Source organism: Pipra filicauda, unplaced genomic scaffold (genome assembly GCF_003945595.2).
Source record: "Pipra filicauda isolate LSUMZ 115617 unplaced genomic scaffold, ASM394559v2 scaffold367_size712859_pilon, whole genome shotgun sequence".
NCBI classification, from domain to species: domain Eukaryota; kingdom Metazoa; phylum Chordata; class Aves; order Passeriformes; family Pipridae; genus Pipra; species Pipra filicauda.
The window spans coordinates 603423-627074 of NW_024104495.1; the positions used below are offsets into that span (position 1 = coordinate 603423).

The following is a 23652-nucleotide window of genomic DNA, read 5'->3' on the forward strand; positions in this document are numbered from 1 at the left end:
CCTGTGCAAAAGAACCTCTGCAATATATTATCAACGACGGATTTAACTTTGCTCCAGAATAACTGAATAGCTCTTACTTGAAAAAAATTAGAAATGAGAACCTTTTACTGAATCCAGGCAAAGTATTAAAGTATTTCATTTCAATCAGTCATCAGTTGTCTAAATATTAAAAACGAAGAAGCTTTAAAGTCACTTCTGCAAATCTAATAACCAAATTTGGATATAGTCATGTACATATCCCACTTTTTCCACTTTCATACTTATTCGAGTGTAATGCTGAAATTTGCACCCTCTGTAGCTGATTCCTAAAGAAAAATATTTTAGGCACCTTTAAAATGAATTTATTTCACAAGTCTCATTTATGCATTTGCCATAAGTTCTTTTAGTAAAAAGTATTTAAGTACGAAAGTTTAAAAAAATCATTTAAAATACAGTTTTTCAATAAAATCCAACAAGCATTAAACAGATCTTTCACATGTTAGGCTTTTTCCACAAGGCACATGTATAGAACATTTCCAATGAGAAGTTAATTATAATTTACCAAATCTTTACAATGTTTATAAAACTCTAGGAAAACATACAATGGATAATGTACAAACATGAATGGCACCTTGCAAATTTTAGACAGAACTGTAAATGAAATCTTTATGCATACTACCCAGATCATAGTGGCTTGCCTCCACTGAGGAATAAACTGTTAATGGATGCAAAGTAGTTTTAAGACTACTCTGCATTAAGTATTTCAATGTACTTTTTTGTTAAAAAAAAAAAGCCTGGAAGTTCCAGAGTAAACACAAACAATTCACCAAATTTATTTTTAAAACTCTTTCTAGTAAAAATTATTTAATGTCCCAAATGCAAAAGGCAAGGAAAATACTAAATTGTTACTGGTTATTTCAGGAGTGGAAAAGTATAGTTTTCTGAGCAAAATTTACAGTTGGCTTTTAAAGTGGACAGTGGTTCCTGATTATAATTTACCCTAGACAGGATGAGAAGCATTTAATCACAGCATCCCTTTAAAAAGAAAAAAAAAACCAGTTATTTGTTATTTTCTTTATAGACATCTCAACCATCACATATTTAAATTAAAATATGACAGAAACTAAAGACAAATACTAATAGTTTATTAAATGCAGGATCTGTGTGTGACTACCTCTATTGAAGCGACCAAAGAAAGGCTCAAGCCAAATCTGAAACACAGGTCTCCCATGCTGTTTATATTCCAGCACATGCTAAAATGCAGACACAGTGTTAAGAACTGCTCTGCAGCACACCTGGAGGCTTAGCAAAGGTCAGAGCCTTATTTCACAAAGGCTGCTGATGGCTGAGGAATGCACCAAATCCAGTCAGTGAGACACAGGTGCTGTGAGTCCAAACCACACTAGAGGAGTTAGACCATCACAGCACGGGAAATAAAGCACAGGCTGAAGGGTTTAAAGTGCAAGTACTGACAGTGTAGGATGGAGAGCTGGTGCAGCCTTAAGGTTTGAAAGATCTGAAAGGCTGTATTTTTTTAATTGAAAACAAGCTGTTTTCTGACTGTTAGATGACTCACTTAAGTCTCATTTATTTTTCATTTTCTCAGAAAAGTAACAACTTGCTAAGGAGTGGAATTTGTATTCTGTTGTTAGTTGGCTGAAAAATGAAGAAACATACCATCATGACTCTTTAAAGTCACTGTAGGTATGGGTTTTGGTTTTGTTGCATTTGTTGTTGTTTTCATTTGGGTTTGGTTTGGGGGGCTTTTTTTTTGCCAGAGGCACAATTAACTAAAAAAAAACAAACATAAACCAACAACCCCCCCAACAAACCTATGAACAAGTAAATTGTTTTTAAGAGTAAACCATTAATAAACCAAGGGATGATGATTTTGTTGAATTCAAGATAAATACATACTTTAAACAAACGACATAATACTGTTTTCTTAACATAGTTCAGATTTAGAGCACTGTTTCTGTAGGAAAAGCAGCCTCTACAAGAAATTTATGATAGCATTCCACAGAAGCAAATAACTCAATAATCCTTAAAGAATTCACTAAATTACTAAAAGCAGTCTGTATAAAATTCAATTCTTTGGCTCATAAAATCTAACAGATAAATAAAACCAGAGAAATTAACTGATGCATATAACCTAATCTTTTTCTGCCCAGAACTTAAAGTACTATTGGTAGGGAAAAAAAAAACAAAACCAAACAGTGACTGGAAGCTCAACTTGGTTTCTCCAAAGAGCAGATTAAAAAATAAAAAAAAAGGAAGGAGCCTACTGAGACTGTCTCCTGACTACTGGAACTACAAGAATTCAGAACACTACTTCTGAATGGGTTAGCTTGGATTGTCAGAAATAGGAAGACAACAATTTGAAGCCTAAGTTCAGGTAAAGTAACTATCAACTACTAAAAGTCCTTCCTAGATGAAATCTGAAGCTTTAAAAAAACTTGTTGGTTTGTTTTTTTAAAAACACACTGTTGAAAAACCAAACTGCATTTTTCATGAATCATTACAGAAAAAATAGATTCTTATATTGGATTACTTGCATGTGTTTTCACTCTGTGTTTGGCTAGCTTTCATTCCCTTTTTGTACATGAGAGTGAAAACAAAGAGAAGCTTGCCAAAATGGAAATTAACACAAAGCATTGCCTTTGCCTGTCCCAAAAATGATGGACGAATTCAGAAATAGACTAAGCAGCTGAAACGATGTTGTTCATTTGCTTTTAACTAAGCCCTCAGATCTGTAAGTTAACTTTAATACCAAAAAAGTCACTATTGTATCACTGTATTTTTAAATCACTGGAGAATTTAAACAGAACCTTGATTTATTTTCAGTGATGAAAACTAGAGAGAAATTTATCAAAGATAATTACTGTGCACTTTATTTGTATTTAAAGCTTATATTAAGCATTAGTTTTGAGTTCAGCTATGTCATTTTCCAAAAATTAAAAGGAAAGGAAGGATGTTATGTTCTTCTCACATACTTACTCCCCAGCATAAAGGTAACTGACTTTTGTTAAGATGAAAATTATTATGCAGACTCACCTTGCAAAAGGAATATAAGACAGACTATACCTGAAAAAAAGAGGAAAAAAGTATATTTGTAGAGTGTTTATGTATCTCCTTGAACTAAATTATTTCACTATAGTCCAGCATTAATAAAAGCAACCTGTGGTAACACAACTTTAAACCGGATTACCTATTCAATTCAATGATTACTTGAGAAAAGATTACACGTTGGATAAGAACTAAACATACTGACAAGGACTTGGTGGTTTACTTCTCCTTGGCTCTTTTTTTTTTAATGTAGTTCATATTTTCTAATGCACATGAACTTAAAAAACCAAGATTTACTATGAACAGACCAAAAAGGAATGCTTCTGGAAAAACTGTATTCAAGATGATATAGACAACTTTTTTCCAGCTTAAAAGAGAATCTAAATTACTATGCAAATATACATCTAATATTTATGTAACTCTAAATACAGGTATATGCTGTAGTATGAACAATATGCCACAACTGTGACACTCAAACAGCTGAGAATTCTATTGTCCCCTGAAACTCGCTTCTCACAAGCTTCCAGGTGGTGTTTTGTTCTCATGCCCAGCCTGATCAAATTGTAGGACACTTAACAAATGAGAACTGTCTGCTGAAAACATGCAGAACACAGTCTGAGTTAGTAGTCTTTCCTCTATCCAATACCAAGCATTTGCCTGGGCACAGCACAATGCCCAACCGTCCCTATCCTGAACAAATGGTTACTTGTCCTCGAACCCAAGTTCAGTATAGACTCTGTGTATTCAGGGCAAGTTCAAACAAGAACTGTGGTCACCTTGGGTTGCCTGAGAGTTAGCACCAAGTAATTCCCCTGGGACAAGGAGACAAAGTATGTATCTCTATGGAGAAAGGAGTAACTTCCAAAACTTCTGCCAGGATTTCAGGCATTCAGCTGCACTCATGCATTGCCAAGCCTTTGCCCCTGAGTGCATTTGGATGGTCATCATAGTACCTGCTGCACTAAATTCACCCCCTCTTTGCCCAGTGCTGCTGTGTATTCTTGGGACAGGACATACCCTATGAAAATGTTGTTTAGTTTCTTTCACTTCAAAAATGAAAAAATAGTTAGAACTCAAAAAAAGAGAGAGATGCACAGAAGATATGATTATACTGTTACTTTCACAATACAGAAAAGGCATGAGAATCTTTTTGCATATACATTCCTTTTATAAGGCTTCAGATAAGTTCACACGTTGCAGAATATACTTAAAATTGCCATTTTTGTAAGACGATTGAATATAGATTTTGCTGGAGTTACACAACCTATCTTAGAAGAACAGATTGAGGCTGGCATTTGGGCACACTTACATGTGAAGCATATATATAGATTTATAATCATGCGGGTGTAGGAGCAGGAAGAATAAATGAAAAGGAATTTTAAGAATCTTACCAGGTCATTGCCAAAAACTGCAATATGCAGAATAACATCGCCAAACCTTTTTTGTCCCACTAAGTAAAAATGAAGCAAATATGGCCAGTTAGATCATTTTGCACCATTCTATACGGTAAACAATTGGAACAGTCTGTTCGATCAAAAATTGAGTTAGCTGACAATGCCTAAATCTTCATAACTTAATTTGCTACTTCTTTTCTTTCTAACAACTTTCCATTTGTTTTATCCATCACTTCATTAGCATCACGCTATGAAAACCTTTTCTAGCTTTGAAAATACTTAACAGCATCAGTGCTAACACTCTCTCATGAGATTGTACTTCTGCCAACATGGAAGTTTATTCCATATGAATATGTCCAGCAACGTATTTACTTCTATGGAATGTACGTACAGCCAGTTTACAATCAAAATGCTTGAAAGTACTTGTTCTGTTTCTTTTCTATTGTCTTAATTAGCTTAATATTCTGTATCCATGGCTTCTGAAGACCACTACATATTCTCTGATATTTTCTGACATCACTAAAATGAAACGATATTTTAACTTGCTTTTCTTAGTTTTTATTCCAGAGGTCTGCAGACTGAACCTGAAGCTCTAGATTTTGTATTCTCATCTACATCACAAGCAGGTGGAAATGTGCGTTTGCTTTACAGCCAGCAGGCTCATCACTCCACCTAAGCTCAACTGCACCTGACAACAGAAACACCACACACAAAGCTCATCTTTCCTCCACAATTGAACTGTATCTCAAAAGCCACGATACAATTAATAAACTAATGAAGCTGGACTGCTTCTTAGAGGAATAAAGTGTTCTCACTTACCCAGAATACAGCACAAAGAGTCAATACTAGGCAAAGCTGGGGTGAGATGAAAGGAGAGACAAAAAAAACCCAGAATGAATACTCAAATACACAACAGTAACTGGTTTTATGTTTTCAGTGGGCAACCAGCATTTTCAGAATTGACTTATGAAACATGCAGAGCCAAGGCCTGAGACACAGTGACTATCATGCTGAACTCCACGTAAAGTGGTGTTTTCCAAAGCACAGTATGAGATACGCGTGGCCAGAAAGGTGGGACAAGTCTTGGAAGAAAGGTGGAAGAAATTGACTTCAAGAACCAAGAGGAGTATAACCAGGTGTGTGTAGCCTTATGTGTAGGTCTATTAAGAGGTGGGGGTTAGATGATAAAGCTTGATTGAAAGCAACCAGTCTGGGAACTGCTACTCTATTATTTCAGTACGTACTATCATTCTGAATCTAGTATTTGTAACAACCATTTCTGACAAGAAAGGTATGTGCATCACTACAATCCGTTATTAAAAACATCCATTCACCATTACGGTATCCGGCAAACAGAGGCTATACTTCATCTGCCAGTGCTTTTTTATCTTCTGACAGTAATGAAGAGCCCACTAGGGAGCAGCTGCCTCAGATACAGTGAAAATGCTCACGTGAAGCTTTGTTCAAGGTACTTATATACTTCTGATGGAACATTACAATGATATATTTGGTTTACTATGCCAAGTAATCACACCATTTGTGCAAGCTTAATCATCACTTTGAACTTTTCCACTAAATCTCATCTGGCTTCCTCCACTTGTCATTACACATAGTAGAAAACAGAAAAAACCCTCTAAATTGGTTTTCACTGAAAAAAATTTGTTGGTGTTTTATTGAAAGAAAGAGAACAGACTCTTGAAATTTTCCAAATATGTTTGTGACTCCTGAACTGCCTACAATTCTAGCTTTGTGTTAGGATGGGGATTAAAACAGTCAAATACATCCAAAGTTTTCAAAACTTTATAAATTTTCCAGTTCTTCTCTGTTTTACTGAAATTTTCCATCGTAACCGTCTTAGCTCTCATCCAGTGTTCATGATCACTCTTCAGTAAAACCTTTCATTCTCTTTTCCCAAACTTTTTGGTAGCTCCTTTGCACAGGTAGGTAGGTCTGTGATGTTTTCTCTACTATCTGTTCTCTTTCCATTTCCCTGATGTGTATTGTTTCTACAGCCTTCAAAGCAAGTTATTTTGTCACCATGCCTGAGCATGGTGGATAATAGGATCATCAGAGCAAAATGATTTTTGTGCCTGCTGTTTTAAGGGTCTGGCTTAGGCTCTCAGTTTCACCAGAAAAAGCCCACAGCTGTAAAGTGTTGCAGAATTCATACTCAGCAAACACAGACTCTAGAGAACTGGAGATATCCTTGGACATTTTTACTGCAGACCTACAAAACATAGCTTCCCTAGGACTTGTAACTTGGTTGTAAAAGATGGCAAAACAAAACAAAAAAACCCCAAACCAAACAAATCTCTTGAACAAAGCTTGGAGTCCAAGCTAAGGATCAAGTGACTTTCCCAAAAGATATGGGCAAACATAAGAGCTTCCTAAATAAGATTATAACTTTTTTTTTTTAAAGTGGGTGTGTGAGAGGAAAACCATACAATCCATATGACAGACATCCAGAAAAAATTTTGCACCCACATCAGCTCTAATCAAGTAGAAAAAAAGTTATATGATAGGGAGAATAGGAATAGACAACTACATTTAAAAAATAAAAGTTGAAACAAATCAGGGAGGAACAGGAGAGAAATTAAATACAAAACAGAGGAGCAGCAAGGGCAGAAAGTTGAAGTACCTAATATAGAGCTTTGGGATAGGAATGCTGGTATTGGAGATGGGGGGGTTTTTTCCATCCCCCTGGAAGAAGAAACGATGGTCATGGAAGTAAAGGAGCCAAAGATGTCACAATGGAGAATCACGAAGCTGAACATGTGACTTCCCACACTTTGAGGGAAATAAATTATTTTTCTCCATTGCTTTGAAAGTGCTGAACCACTAACCTTTACAGTCAGAGCTGCAGCCAACAAACAACTGTCAAGCTACACTTGGTGACCACTGACTTTTCACAGTAGCTAAAAAGTCTCTCTCTTGCCTTGTTCTTGAAGAAAATATTTTAGAAAATAAATTAATCAACCTACTATTAGCATTTAGTAAGAATTATTCAGTAAAAAGAACATGTCACTCCAAATGATTAATTAAAAAAAAGACCATAAGCAACAAAAACACAGGCTGATAGAAAGGAGCTAGATAGTCTCTATGACATACAGAGCTAAACAGCTTGACTGTTATTTCTCAGTACAAAGAAATAATCTCCCTTTAGAAAAGCCTCAGATTTAGCTTTGAGGCTAAAGGAAAACTTTTTAATAAAAGGAAATAAAGACAGTATATTTACCAACATCACAATTGTAGCTATTAATCGTTTTGGATCAAACATTGCTTTCAATTGCTTCAGTGGCCCCATCAGGAAACATGTACTAATAGGAGAGAAAAAAACAAAACAATGTTAAATCACTTTCAAATAACTCTTTGTAAAAGGCAGAAGGTAATTAACCAGTTTTCTGACAGTTAGATGACTTCAAAGGCTTTAAAAAAAAAAAAGGTATTTCAGTGTTTAGCAACAGAAACTCACTAGAACAGAAGGTGAAATACTTCATGAATTTAGCCCTGGAAACAGTTAGACTCCCCCTTGGTCACAAAATTCTTTCCAAACCATTAACGTAGTAAAAAAAAGTAATAGGCAAATACAAGAACACCATTACGTTGGCTGAGGTCAGAGAGGACAGAGGGTGTGACAAGGATATACTTAAGGAATAACAGAAGAGTAGAAGGAGATTGGTTTTCATGAACTCTTTCATCATCCAAGAAAAAAGCACATTTCTAATAATAATCTGTTTCATGGTGTTGAATGCCATTTGTAAATAAAGACAATGAAGAAAGCAGTGCAGTTATAGGTAAATTTAAATCATGTTAGAGACACAAAAAGGGAGGAGATTGAACAATGACTATAAGTAGCCCTACATTAATTTAGAAATATGTGGGTAGTCCAAGATGTTTTGACTGTTATTTTAAGATTAAAAGCTCGATAATATATAAGAAAAAAAAAAAAGATGACAAAACTCAACTCTACAAAAGAAAATGAAGATCATGTCTGAGAGAATGGGAACAAGTACAGTGGTTAGAGGAACAACAACAACAACAACTAAAGGCTTTTTTACAAAAAAACCCATTATGCTGTAAGTACAGCAGAGGGTTATCAAGGTGAAGTTTAGTGAATTTCATGTTGAAGCTGTTTTAAGAACTGACTTGTCAAAATAATGTAAAGATTACAAAGAACAAACTTCTGCAGAAAATTTCTGCTTAACAATAAACTTTTTTACCCAGACGGCATGCAAGTAGCTACAATCAAGATTACAGGGAAGCTCTAACTTTTTGGTCAAACTCAGCAAGCAAAAAGGAAAGAAAAAGTTCAGTAGTTTTTACTAATCCTCCTGCTTTTTTCTACTCTGTAGTTAACTTGAAGGGAGAACAAAAACCATCAGCAACACTATGCTGTTCATGCAAAGAAATGCCATCTGAACTAAGAACTCACAACCACAGGAGTAACTCTCTGGCTTCAAATATTCTGAGATGGGTCTCTTTGTTCCCTGACATTGAAGTCATTTTCCTTTGTAGAAAACACAACAATTTAGTGAGAGAATTAGAATGCCTGTAATCTTGTGGTGCTCTGAATGCTTTACTAGAGAGTAGAAAACCTAGTTTACCACCTTTTCTAGTTAACAGTTATTTATATGAAATTAAACAATCAGTAGCAGGGAAGAGTTCCATAAAGCTTCCTCCTTCCTCCTTCTAAGACAGAAGAAATATGGGAATCCACATCCCAAGCAGTAAATAGAACTCAATCTTCCACACCCAGATGTTCCCCTACCAGCAACTTCATGCATACAACCCCTTCTCTTCACTTTTTTCTTAAGTTGTGTAGACAGACCTCAAAAGTCCGTATTAAATGGGAAAAAATGTTTTCACAATTCAATAGGAAAAAAGTTTTAAATTCACTGCAATCCAAACTAACTTTTTCTTAGTATTTTTTCATCTTGTCTGCTGAGCCATAAAATTAAATTAAGACAAAAAAGAGGGGATCTGAAGAACTAGAAGAAAAAATTAGTTAGCTAGTGGAAGGATAGGGATGATGAAAATACGGTGGTAAAAAGGAGTGAAATTTAGGCCACGTAAAATAGGCAGAAGAAAATATAGAAAGCAAAATGCGTTGTTTTTAATCTGATGAGCATTGAAAGACAGACATCACAAGAGCTTCTCTAGAGAGGAGATTCCATAGAGAGAAAAAAGAAAGGCTGAAAAACAATTCTAGAGGTCCTGCACTTAAACAGGATATTTTTCTTAGATACAACACATTCTGTAAGAGATACACTCATCATCCCAGAGAATATCAAGTATCATTGTTATCATGTTCATGGCTAGAAAATTATAGTAAAAACAGGCTAGAGAGGAATAAACAGGCTAATAGGACTGGTAACTGCATTTTGTCTTAAATACAGACTTGCGAACAAGCCTGAAAAAGTTTAAATCTGCTTGTCAGTTTGGGACTCTATTGTCATTTCCTACTGTTCGTAGAACACAGTTGCCTGTTGTTTATATCTGAAAGGACTACTGGAGGAAATGGGGGGCCTCTCTTTTCTTCTAATTTTAGTTGGTGTCCAGACTGAAGTTTTTCAGCATTCTCCTAAAAGAAACAACAGCCTGTAAAAACTTTCCTCTTAATTAGACTTGATTAGTACCAAGTTTCTAAAATTCTAATTTAATTTGAAGCAGTGAAAACACACGCAAAGTACTAGGTAAAAACAAAACAGCAAAAAAAACCATCCCAAACCAACAACAAAGAGTAAGGTAAGGGAGAGAAAGGGAAACACTCAGCATTGCCTACCTCTAGTATTAATTTTTTGTCTTGTTTTAGTATGAGATGGAGTAGTTCTACAAATGAGATTCAATTTCAGTATAGAAATTTTTGGCTCCTAACAAATTTGTTGAGGAAAAGCAGTACACCTTCACATTTCTCAAACGCTAATGTCACATGACCAGAGTTTTAACAGATTAACAATGCTTTGATTCAAGAATTAAGTCACTTGACTAAAGTAATAGAGTCCATGAAAGTCAAGACCAAACTCAATGGCGTTTGAGTCCCATGACCATGCATCAACTACACTAAGATCATAAGAGAAGGAGGACAAACAGAAACTGAAAATACTTCATGAACACTGTTTCTTACATGTCTTTCAAGCCGTGAAAGAAAAGCTTTTGATCCTAAGAGTTCCCTTCTGCAAATCTTTTAAGACTGTTATGTGGAATACTTCCAAGAATCAAACAGTTTAAAAATACACTGTGAATGATTTTTAGGTTCTGCTTTTGCCCTTACAGTCAAAACAAGGATTTCCTGAACATATCCTTTTTCAAAGAATTTTCTCTTGAGAGAGAAACAGGATGATCGCTCTGCTAAAAGCAAAAAGCTCCTTCCAGTAAGAAAGCATCCACACAGTATGGAGACTACCACCTGCCCCTGAAACTGAGGTACTTCTGTACCTGGCAGAAGGATTTAGCTGTAAAAAGTACAAAACATTCAACGAGCAATTTGTTACTCATACTTCAGATAGCATACTTCAGTTGTGATGTGTCCACAAAACAAGCATGTAAGATAACTGATATTCAACATTATGACAGTGTTAAAACTTAAATAAACAAGTTTTTATGTTATTATCATTTCAATATGAAAACAATGTTGTTTATACACAACATAAACACTATTCTAGAGCAAAAGCAAATGGAAATGTAGATGAAAAGGAGGGTACTCTTCTAATAACCATAACTAAGAAATCGTACCTGGCTAACGCAGCAATATTTCCCAGGGTGTAGAACACTGCAAAAAGTTTGATCCCCTTTGGGAGCCATAGCAATGCTGTTCCCTATGAAAGATAAGTTATTTGTATGTTTGCAATTAGTTAATTCAATTTATTTAGATTTTATAGTCTATGAATATATTTTCATGCTATGAAGAGCATCATTCTAACATAACAATAGCAAAGTACCCTGCTCTCAGAGTTGCAGCAGTCACTACTCAGCATACTTCTATTGCCACCTGCTGGCAAAACAGTGTGTTGGTTTACTGTATTTCACAGTATCTTTACAACTAGGCAATATTTGTTTATATTGTTTAACACATTTATTTGTACTGTTTATATTCTATTTACTGCACTTTCAGTTTTGTTACAATGCCCCACTGTACATCCTGCACCTCCACACACAAAGGATAAACTGTCTTAAAACCACACTAATATTCATCTCCTTTCTCCTCCAACCAACCATCTGGTTTTGCAGTTTAATATGCACTAAGGCTGAATAGAAATATTTTAGAACTCTTACTTCCAGACATTTCTTATTTCCACTAAATGTGAAAAAATCCAAACCCTTCTGCTGATCACAGTTACCTATGATGAGCAGAGAGAAATGGAATCATAGAATGTTTGGCATTATAAGGGACCTTAAAGATCATCTAGTTCCAACCCCCCTGCCATGGGCAGGGACACCTCCCACTAGACCGAGTTGCTCAATGCCTCATCCAACCTGGCCTTGAACGCTGCCAGGGATGTGGCATCCACCACTTCCCTGGGCAACCTGTTCCAGCACTTCACAGTAAAGAATTTCTTCCATATATCTAACCTAAATGTCCCCACTTTCTGTTTATACCCATTACTCCTTTTTGTATCACTACAGTTCCTGATAAAGAGTTCCTCCCTAACTTCCTTGCAGGCCCCTTTCAGATACTGCTATGAGGTCTCCATACAAGCTTCTCCAGGCTGAACAGCCCCAATTTTCTCAGCCTGTTAGAGCCTAAATGGAGCCTAAGCTAGAAGCAAAACAAGATGTGATGTGGACACTGTGTCCTGGGGAAAAAAAAAAGAAAGAAAAAAAGCAACTATATTCTACCCAATTGCTATTTCAGTGCAAATCCGTGGTGTCAGTTTGCACAGTAGAAGCAGCTATGGAAAGCTGAAAGAAAAGAGTGTAACTGTATTCTACAATGAAAGCAACAGACACTTTGCAAAGACTTGATTAAAGAAAAAACACCACCTTCAGTTTTCATCAGCCAAGAACTTAATAAATCTACCAAATGGTCCATAATCAGAATAAGAAGAAGGCAGAGTTGCCAGCTCTCTCTTACATGGCAAAACTTAGCTAGGAAGCTAAATTCTACAAGATGTGAGCTTCACAAACACACTGCTCAGAGTTTTGACTCTTATTAAGTTCAAGATAATTCAAGGAAGCTTTAAGAAACCAAGATCCAAAAGCCTTTTATCTGTTGTTTCATAGTATTACACCATATGATATAGAATAGACATAAAGTTTAAATACTAAAAAAAAAAGCAGCAAAATCAGTGATGTTAACATGCCTAGAAATAGATGTTAAAGCACAAATGTGATGTGTAGTAAAATTTGTGATTATACTGGTTAAATATCGGCGGGGGGGGGGGGGGGAGAATGTCAGGTGGAGGGAGTCAACCAAACATAAAAAAGGGTTATTCCCATCCAATCTTGACCTCCCTCCCTAGAACTTGCTCCCTCTCCAACACAAGTATCTAGCTAGAGATGTCACTGTACTTGGCATAGATATCAATATGGAGAATACCACTCTCTATTTCCTTTATTGCTCTGATTACTATTTAAATAAAACCTCTCACAGGTAAGAGCATCAATTGTTTTTTCACCGGCTTCTGGGACTTCCCATGCAGCTGAAAACTTCCAGCAGATTTTGATTAACCAAAACAATTAACAGATCTCAACTTTTAACTGCAGGCTTCAGACTCCTGCCAGCCCCTCAAGTTCACGAATGAATAAATGATTTGCTGACTCTAATAACACCAGGAATGCAGCAGGTTTTTCAAATGTCAATTAGTATCACAGTCATCACCTATTGATTTGTTAAGCGTGGTAAGTTACACTTGTGGTTTCTTCATCCTTTAAAAACCTTTCAAGCTTAACCTCTTTTCCCCTTTTATTGAAGAGAATAAAAATAAGATGGGTACACAACCCTAGTACACCAGTTACAAATCTACATTTTGTCAGTCTTCAAACCGTTTAGTAAGAAAATCTATTCTGCTACAATAATAATGCTCTCTGCTGTGAGTGGAAGAAAACTCGTCAAAATCGTAATTCAGAGAGCAACAGCCCTATGTGCCAATAATATGTTTAATGTCCAGTTAAATTTGTGGATATAAAGTTCAGAATACAGAATAAAGCAAACACAGAATCACATATAAAGTGTGAATATGAATGAGGCTCTACTGTAGAACAGTAATAAAGCACAGGGAAAAAAACACTCTTTACTTACAAGAAAAGAGCACACAATGCCAGCAACAAAGCATATGGCAAACCATCTGACTCGAGTACCAAAGCTGAGTGTTGAGGCATCAAGGACCTTAATAGGAAGACAGGAAAAAAAAGAGGATATTACAAACCCAGTTTTGAACAATCTAAAGGAAATTTTTCCTTTACTGCTGAAGTTCTTAATTTCAAACAAAATATTTTTTTAGCCAGAAACAATCATTTTACCTTGCTGAACAGTCACTTGCATATTAATTCTTTCATATTACAAAATTTTATTAACAGTCTGGAAATATATTTCCAAAACAAACAAAAAGGACAAAACCCATGACGGTATATCCTGGCATTCACGCAATACAACTCCGCTTTCAAACACTTTCTTTTACCATTCAAGTGAAAATGATCACAACTGTACCAAAGCAAAAGAATGGATGAACCTTCTAGCAATTTGCAGTGGAATATATCTATTTGTGCAGCATTGCAGGTTCCTATAAACATTACTACCTTTTCCTGTTACTAGAGAGGATCCCTTGTACATACTATTACCAGTATCCACAGCAAGCATTATGACTCTGCTTCAGTTACTGTTCCTTACAGGGTAAAGGTGTAGGCAGATTAACACACAGCTTGTCTCATCAGACAGCTAACCTGCTGAAAGAGATTATTTTACTTCCTTCTTATGCAGAGTGACTCCAGAACCTGTAAGACCCCCCTAATGAGCTGAACTAGCTGACAAAACTCACAATGTGGGAAGAGGACTAGTGTGTCTTCTATTCTGATGACTTAGTCCTAATGAACCAAATCAGCTCTACAAGCTGTCAGAAAAGCCACAGGGCTGATGTAAAGAAAGAGACATGGCCACAGAGCTGGCAGAACAGTCCCCTTCAGCAGCAGTGACTTGTTAGATATGCTCAGATCATCTTCCCCACCCACGCTGTAAGAACAATGTAGTTCAGCTTATTCCAGGTCACTACAATTAAATATACTTCCTATTCTAAACTGGCCTATTAAGTGAAGCATTGCTTCAGCTTACATGAGATGATTATAAAAAGCCAACTTTCCTATTTGTTCAGATGACACAAACAAACTTGCCCTCTTGTTATCTAGTCTACAAATATTTTAATCAAGTCTTATTAACCAAATATACAAGTTAGGCCTTCCCCAGCCAATGAGTATGATGTTTCTCCTACTCTCTGGAGAAATTTCTCTTTCACGCAGTGGTAAGTGAACCAATGAAATTTGGTTACTACTTAGAACAATGTCACATCTGTAAAAATGAAGAATCCATATCTAGTTTAATAAAAATATGCTACACGCAAGCACACGTATATGTGCTGGGATGAATCATCATCTGAGGGTATGTCAACAAGGAATAGCTTGGACTATTTTCTTTATAAACTTTTATAAAAAAAAATCAGCCACCTTATTTAATAAAATTAAATACTTTGAATATTTATTTAAGAAGGGGGAGAAGAGTAGTAAAAATAATCTTTTACACTGGCTTACTGTCTGAGCAGACACAGAGCTGGGATACCCTATTGTTCGGAGTTTGGTTTCCTCTTTTCTGTGTTCAGCAGTTAAGACACAACTTCCCAAAGGTCAGAAGATGTAGCTTACCTTGTTAGGTCCAACACTTTATCCTTATGCACGCATTAAAGAAACAGACAAAAACAGTAACTGAAAGATGGTTTAGTATTTGAAATCATATTTGATAGTCACAGTCCCGAATGCCTACACATGTTCAAAGTGTAGGAAGAGCTGGTGGGACATGACTGAAGATATCCATTCCAATCACACTTTTAGTTACACCTATTAAGCACAAGCACACACACACACACACAGAGAAAAAAAGAGTAAAAATCCTTTCCATCCCTGCTGAGAAATGAATCGTGGATAGGCCAAGACTATCAGTAAACCCAACACACACTTTCCAGATTGCCTAGAAAACATGGAAAGGATGAAGATAAATCATTTATTCAGGTGTATCAGGCAGATTGCTGCCACTTACTGATATTCTACTTCTCATCTTAATATCTACGGTGCTACTGAAATGACTAACAGGAAATTTCATTCTTCATATAAATTTGTGAACAGCTTTATCTTCATCTAAATCCCTAACAGTTATAAGTTGAAAAAAATACAAACACAAGAAACAAGAGAACCACACAAGGGCTTGAAGCAAACAATGCCACAAGATTTAAAACATGATTTTAAAATTAGTTCCATACATTTTATGGATTTCTTAAAAACTTAGATTGACAGTACATGCACATGAACTACAGGAAGATGGGCTGTGGCATGAGGGCTGCCAGAGCACCATAGCATTCTCTGTAATAATAAATTAATTGGCATTAAAATGAAGGCTGATCCTCCAACCATTCCCGATGCCGTCACCATTTATGTTGTGAAGCCGAACCTAGATAATGCAGTGTCTGAAACTCTGCAACTTGAGATCTGGTAATGCATTTTCTTAGTCCCTGATACCTAAGAGTATCTCTTAGAGGAGTCTGAGGGCATACTTCATTGCAGTCTACAGCTTCCTCATGAGGGGAAGAGGAGGGGCAGGCACTGATCTCTCCTCTGTGGTGACCAGTGACAAGACCCAAGTGAATGGCCTGAAGTTGTGTCAGGGGAGATTTAGTCTGGATATTAGGAAAAGGTTCTTCACCCAGAGGGTGGCTGGGCACTGGAACAGGCTCCCCAGGGAAGTGATCAGGGCACCAAGCCTGACAGAATTCAAGATGTGTTTGGACAATACTCTCAGACACATGGTGTGATTCTTGGGGATGCCCTGTGCAGGGCCAGAAGTTGGACTCAATGATCCTCTTCCAACTCAGGAAATTCTATGATTAATACTTTTTAGGTTTCATGGAAGCAATGGAACTCATTATCTTTCCAGGATGCCTGTTCCACCCCTATAGGGAAGTACCTTGCTGCAAAAGGTGAGTAACAGCTACACAGTTCAACTACATAAACCACAGACATCAGCTTGTGCTAAAATGCCAGGCTATAATCTGTAAAAGTTGAGGACCTGTCACAGCATGTGTCTATTCTGCCACACGTGCTGCAGAAGCAGTAATGACTATACGAGGGACCATGAGACACTCTGAAGTAACAGCTTAGTTTCTCAGAAACTACGAGACGGAACTGTACAAATAAGTAGGAAATAAGCAGGAAACAACGCAAGGGTGATTAGGATTTTTTTGTGTGTCTGACATAAACCATACAGCTAATTCTAGATTTTGGATAAAAAGAGTTGGCATTGCAGTCTATGATATTTGCATTAGCAGAGGCTTTTACTTAAAGGACTGAAAAAATTGCCAGGCAAGTTCCACATCAGGGGAAATATTCATATGGAGAACTAGACAGTAATGGTGGCAAGGGAGTTCCTGTAAGACACACCTCTCTTGCTGTACTGCTTAGCAGCTTGTTTCTAAGAAGAAAAAGAAAAATGAAACTGAAATCAACAAATGGAAATCCTTAGTTTTCTGTAGCTAAACTTTAATGCCAATCTCCTGTGCAAGACGCAAGGATTTTATTCACAGGATATTTCAAGCTAATATTGTATCAAAGAAATGATACAATCCAGAAATTAAGAGGAAACTTAAGTGGAAACTGGAATCTGTAACGGAGACTTCCTGAATCATAAGGAACAGTCTTGCAGTAGTCCAATAGACAAGCTGCAAGTGATGGTTAACACCATCTTTGCTGAACAGTTTGCAACGGACACACAATAAACAAAATTAATAATAATCTGCAAGGCTGCCTTTAATCAAAAATATTTCTTGTGGTTCTGAACATCTACCTAAGCTCCCCCCAAATATTAATGATCTTATAAAAGTTTTCCATGTCGGCAAATCGAAAAGCAGAAACATTTTATTTTACAAGTTTTAAAAAATATTCTAGAATTTAGCAATTACATCTTTTCTTGATGGTAAATTTAAGAACACGCAAGCAGTAGAGAAAATTCAAACAAATGTCGAGTAAATTTGCAGAATTGAGTTTCTAAGCAATAATTTAAAAATATTTAAAGAGATATTTTCATCTTTCCCTAACAGACTTCCTTATATGTATTTATGTCATCACTAGAGAGTAAAATATAAGAAATGTAAATATCTGGTCTATTACTCTTTGCTGAAATCTCATTGAATGCTTTAAGCTGCTGTCAGCTGACATGAAACTTAGCCAATGTGTCACATGGACTGATTTTATTTTAGTTTTGGTACTGATAAACTAAAAAGTATAATGCTGCCCTGACAACATCATTACACTGGCATACTTACAATTCATTATTGATCTTTTTGATAATGAATTCCTTTAGTTCATTTTTTATAATGTATTTAGAGTAATGGATCTAATTGCAGCAAGAAACGAGCTGGTTTAGAAAGTACAGAACAACTTCAGTGAATCGTAACACAGTTGTTTCATTATATACATCTACTTAGCAGGAATTACTACTGACTTCAAGGTAATGGTTCTGTAAAAATCAAGGAGAAAAACACAGAGGTATCTATAGATATGAACCATATGATAGCTATTACACAACTGTCAGCTATTGACATTAGCTGACATCAGGGGGCCATTGTTTTTAACCAAACACATGACGCAGTTCCAGAAAGATCATTACAACAGTTGAAGATTTTACACACAAAATGCATAACCTTATACTTTCTTTCACAACTTTACCTCTTAAAAACTATTCTTCTCTTCATGGGTGCATTAGAACTTTTCTGTTCTAATACACACACTTTAAAAATAGTCGGCACCATTCAGCTATAGCTTTAGTGAATGTCACGTATGAATTTCCTCACTAAAAAAAAGGCTTGATTTCCAGTGTTCTACAAACACGTCGCTACTTTGAGAGTAACCTACAGATGAGAAATTGCCTGACCTAAGCACTTGATTTTTTTTTCCTTCAGTGGGTATTAATTTATTTTAAAGATCTTTCTGGTTCATCTCAGCATGCAGCTCCTTTGCACTGTGCCAAAGACACATTTATATGTTTTCTTCTATCATGTACTGGATAGGCTTTAAATATTGGCACACTTTTATTATTTAAAGTCTTCTCTGGCTATAACAATATCATTATGTGCAATAGCGAAATCATATATAGTTTAATTACTGACATTTAACAAGCAACACACTATTAGCTCAATTCTCTCCTCAGGATATACACTTCAAATATAAAAAGTATTAGAGATGTAGGCATTTATCTGTTGATCATCGCTTTAAACATCACAGTATCAAGTAAAGGAAACCTCTGTGTCACTATCATGTGCCTCGTGAAATGTGCCTAGTGATGGCAGATTAATTCTCTTGGAACTGAACTGAGATTAATGGAAATGTAAGTCTTTATTTGATAATCTTGAGACAAGATCAGAAGGTGAAGAATCCTTCCCAAATGCTGGGAGCCAGTTCTGGTGTGAAAGCGCAGATTCTGCACTGCTTCCAGAATTAGCTGTGGACAAAATTTAGCTGCTTTATTGTTGCAAAGAGGCCAAGTTCTTAAACCTCGAAGATCAGCAGCAATTCAGTGCAAAACCAAATGAAGCATGTCAGCAGCAAGCTGCTAGGACTAATATTATACCAGCTATGCTCAGGCTGTTTGTTAGTTGCAGTCAGACACAGGCTGCTCTACATTCCAGCTTCCTCCACTGCGCTCCAGCACCCTGCAGCAACCAATATCAAGATATTCCTTGATATGGGGCACTTTGACCTGCAGTCACACCGATTAAGAGGGAACTGATAGAATAAATGGTTCTTTGTAAGTATGCTCAGTTTTGCTTCAGCCTAGAGATTAATTCTCAGGAATGTATGGTGTTCAAGCGCAGTAAAACTGAAACAAAGAGATAAGAAAGACAGTGGGAAGGAAATACAAAAATTAAGTTGTACTTGAGGAGTATGGCAAAAAAAGTAACTTCAGCACAATGTACACAAAACTATCTTTGTCTAAAGAAAATCTTTCTTTGCTTTTGCAAATTCAAAGGCACAAGGAAATTGAGAAGCAATTTACACAGAATCATAGAACTGGTCAGGTTGGAAGGGACTACAGTGGGCGGCCATTTGGTCCAAACCCCATGCTTAAGCAGGGTCGCCCTAGAGCACAAGCAAACCTTTCTTTAGAAAGAAAACCTGTTGTTTGACTGATCAAGTACCAAGGCCAGGCAGTAGGAAGAGCACACATGACACAAGGAGACCCTGCTACCCCAAAGCAGGGGTAGCAAATAAATTAAATGACAAATAAAACCAAATGACCCCAAGCCACCAACAGAGCAAAAAGCTTCACACAACAAGAATATGCCCAAACTCATACACCGGACAGTGTCTGGTGCCCATAACCCTCGTCCCTCGGCGCACGCAGCAAACTTCGGGGAGGAGGAGGGAGGAAAGGCCCTCCCGGGCGGTACCTGCGCCGTCAGTCCCTGCTCCTCGTCGTCCTGCCCGGCCAGCACCCGCCGCAGCTTCTCCATGCCGGCCCTCCCTCCCGCCGGGCCGGGCCGCGCCGGGGAACGGGACGGGACGGGACGGGACGGGACGGGAGCCGCTCCACCGCCGGGCCCCGGCCCAGCCTGGAAGTGACGCGCCCCCCGAGGCCGTGGCTCGGGCCGCGCCTGCGCGCTGGGGCGGTGGCCCTGCGGCGGGGGGGTCCCGGCGGCTCTGGCGGGCGCCCTCGTGGGGCAGACATGGGAGACGGCCAGCGCCGGGTGGGCGCCTGTGCAGTCCTCGCTAGAGGCGATGGGGAGGAAGAAGGGATTTTTCAGCCTGTCACCTCTGCCCGCGGAATCGGTGTGCTCAGTGTGCAAGGCAGCGCGATTTGCATGAGCGCGGCGGTGCGAGCTGATGGTTAAATAAAGCCCTGTGGACAGATATATAGGACACAGCACCGTGGGTGTTCGGGGCCCCGGTAGGACTGCGTTAGGGCACCTCATGTTCAGGAGGAACTTCGTGTGCATCAGTTTCTGCCCGTTGCGTCGTGTCCTGGTGGTCGGCGGCACCACTGCAAATAACCTGGCTCCATCCATGGTCCAGATTGCCCAGAGAGGTTGTAGAGGCAAACGGCCTCACCCCTCCTTGAATTAGAGGCACCTGTGACATCCTGCACACCACCTGTGAGCAAGCCAAGTGCTTTTCCAGCTAGGAATGAGTAGGGCAGAAACAGGATTAAATGTAAATGCCTTCTTCCAGAGATTTTCAGTGTGGTGCTGTGTAGTCTCTTAACCTCTGCCCCTGGAGGAAGGGATATGGCAGAGGCCATCATGCTGCCCTGTGTCTTGGTTTTGCTTGCTCATTCTGAGCAACACTTCAACCTCCACCCCCTGTGCTCAAGCACGATCATTCCACATAAGTCTTCCCTACTGCCCCTGAATGCACTCTGGGGCCATTCCTGCATGTGTCTCTGCTGTGTGACCAGCTCTCAGATGAGCACTGCAGCCTTGGCCTGAGTGCTTTACAGGGGGAATGAGGCTGGTGGCTGGGGAAAAAGGATGGAAGGGTGTGCCCTGCCTGCTGCAGTGAGAGCAGGGAGCAGTGTGGGGTGGGGCAGAAGAGGAAAATGAGTGATAAGGGCTGTGTAACCTGCTGCTATGTGAATGAAACTTGATAAAAGCCAGGGCAGCAGAGCCCCTAACGAGGCTCTTCAGGACAGAAACCTTCCCCTCCCACCCTACCTCCCCTCCCCACACACACTTAGGAAGTTTCCCATCTGCCTTTTAACCCTGACTTTTAGGTGAAACACTTGAACACAAACTGTACATTTCCAGCCTGATGACAGGCCATTGGCATCTCAGGAAGCTTTAGGTTAAGGCCAAAATTCGTAGTAGGAGAAACACTTGCAGACATGGCTGTGTAAAAATAGCCAAATAACAGCAAAATATCACTCTCCTGAGCTGGCCAGCATTGCCCTTACCTTTGTGAGGACCTGAGCAGAGAGGACCGTATGTAAGGGAACAACGTGACTATGACCTCCAAGACAGGGAGGAAAAATGTAAGAAGGAATTGTGGTATATGGGGGGGTGGGGTGTGTGTGCAAAAATCATCTTTCTGGTACCTGGCATGCCCAGTGGTCCCAGGGAGAGGCCCAGCTAGTTCCTCTGTTCCATAGAAATGTTGTGGGCTCATGCTTCCACTGGAAATGGTGGCATAACAACAAACCTGTCAGAGCATGGCAGTCTCTTCCCCACCTCCTCCCAAGTGACACACAATCTGCAGCTGAAATCTTTGGGATCCCCCCTAAAACTAAAAGTGTGCAAGCCTTTCTGTACCCCCATAGCTTTCCCACAAAGCTCTGACTCCAGTGATTGCTTAGCTGACTGCTTGAGATGCCACGTTTGATCTTCAAGGCGGTGATACATGGCTTTTTCATGGATGGCATGTGAAGGGGAGACAGGGAGCAGGTAAGAGTGCTGTCTTGAAAGATTGCTACCTGCCTTCAGTTTCCAATATACCCTCACAACCTGTTGATGGTTTCCAACGTATTTGTATGTAGATTTCACCAGGTGATTGGTTCAAGACCTTCATAACCGGGGCACATCTCCTGTGCTACCTCCATCGAGCAGTTGTCGGGTTTTTCAAAATCATAGCTGCCATGTTCAAGCTTTGTAATTAATTTCTTTTACTAAATTTAACTAGATGCAGCCAAAAAATGAAGCCTAAAATTTAGAGCAGTTTTCTGGATTGCCACAGTCCATAGAGAGAGAGTGGCACTTTCAGGGAGCAGTCCTCATCTGAGACAATCATTTTAGTAAAGATTGTCTTCTGCTCTCTGGTGGCTACAGAGGAAGCATGGATGACTAGGTCAGACCGGACACCTAAGTTTCAGTCTGATGAATTAGGGTAATGAGCCTCACCATTACCTCTTTTAATTTAAATATATGCAGAACCAGCCTTTAAATATATAATTTTTATCTACTTTTACAAATATATATATGTAGTGAGCAAGATAGGACTGTTACTTTAAGCAATGAAAAGATTGATTAGGTCATAGAAACCCATTAGTAGCTCCCAGAATTGTAATAAAATGATTTGTTACAAGAGTGTCTTAATTCCAAAGCATATCTGAGACCAAAATATAAAAATAAAAAAAAAGTTGTCGTTGTTGTTTTTTTTTTCCCCCTCCAAATTTATAGATATGGAGAAATAGAGAAAATTTAAATCTGGGTCTACCCTTTTGGTCTGCATGACTTTAAGCAGGAGTGTTTGGCTCTGCCTTGGATTACTGATGGCTTTCTGGTTGTACAGGGAATACAGGCATGTAAGCATCTGCCAGAGAGCAAGCTGAAGCAGTGTTTTTGTTTCTGTGTGAAAAAGTGCACAGTCTCGATGCTGTAAAGCAGAGAAGAGCAGTGCAAACCTGGGCAGTGAGGGGGTCCAGCTTGCATCCTGCCACTGCCCCCCCTTCCCACCTGCTGCTGCTCAGGCTGTGCCACCTTCCTGACACCCACTCCTGAATGAGGCAAAGGGTGTTTTTTGCTTCCCTGCTATTTTCTTGAGTAGAAGGTTGGAATAGTCACCTAACATTTATTTTTCCTAGTTTCTCTGCTCAACGGAAATTCTTAATTCTCTGCACTCTCTTGAAATACCATCAGACAGTCATTACCTTGCCATGAAAAATAGGCAACTCAGAAAGCCTACATTTTCAGTGTTTCTGTGCTGATGAACTTTGTTTGATAAGGCAGTAGGATCTAAAAATTGTTCTCCTTTCCCAAAAAGCTCAAATTCTTTCAATAACACAAAGTCAAAATAGGTGGTACAAAATATCATTTTGCCTTTATATCACAAACCTACCACATCTGGAGATAATTTCTGGTTTATGGATTTGCAAGCCTCAGTTTCTCTATTCGTATAGTATGGTGTGGTTTGCTTACAAGTTTCATCAATTCTTGACCTTACTGTTTTGCATGTATACACATCTAAATTTAAAGCTAGCTAGAAAATCTGCTATGTTGTCTTCCTGAAAAATGCATCAGTTCAGCCAACTTGCTGA

General features: G+C 38.4%; 1 protein-coding gene across 2 annotated transcripts; it reads right to left on the reverse strand.

The window, feature by feature from the left end:
• Positions 1-325: 325 nt before the first annotated feature.
• On the reverse strand, positions 326-20267 carry SFT2D1 (SFT2 domain containing 1). 2 transcript variants are annotated; one of them, XM_039384644.1, is made up of 8 exons: positions 20078-20267; positions 15288-15310; positions 13678-13764; positions 7675-7756; positions 5259-5294; positions 4437-4495; positions 3034-3063; positions 326-1014 (listed from the first exon to the last, which is right to left on the reverse strand). In XM_039384644.1, exons 1-8 carry the CDS (start codon positions 20138-20140, stop codon positions 975-977), a joined length of 420 nt encoding a protein of 139 aa, XP_039240578.1. In that variant the 5' UTR covers positions 20141-20267; the 3' UTR covers positions 326-974. The 2 variants fall into 2 exon arrangements, with proteins under 2 accessions (XP_039240578.1, XP_027585307.1); XM_027729506.2 differs by lacking the exon at positions 15288-15310 and adding an exon at positions 11172-11254 and having other exon boundaries at positions 20078-20251.
• Positions 20268-23652: the final 3385 nt, after the last annotated feature.

Coding starts and splice junctions, on each gene's coding strand:
- SFT2D1 (XM_027729506.2), bottom strand. CDS start 20,140: ATGGAGAAGCTGCGGCGGGTGCTGGCCGGGCAGGACGACGAGGAGCAG. Junction 11,255..13,677: donor GCATTGTGTGCTCTTTTCTT/GTAAGTAAAGAG, acceptor TATCTTTCATAG/GGAACAGCATTGCTATGGCT. Junction 7,757..11,171: donor AATATTGCTGCGTTAGCCAG/GTACGATTTCTT, acceptor CTCTCCTATTAG/TACATGTTTCCTGATGGGGC.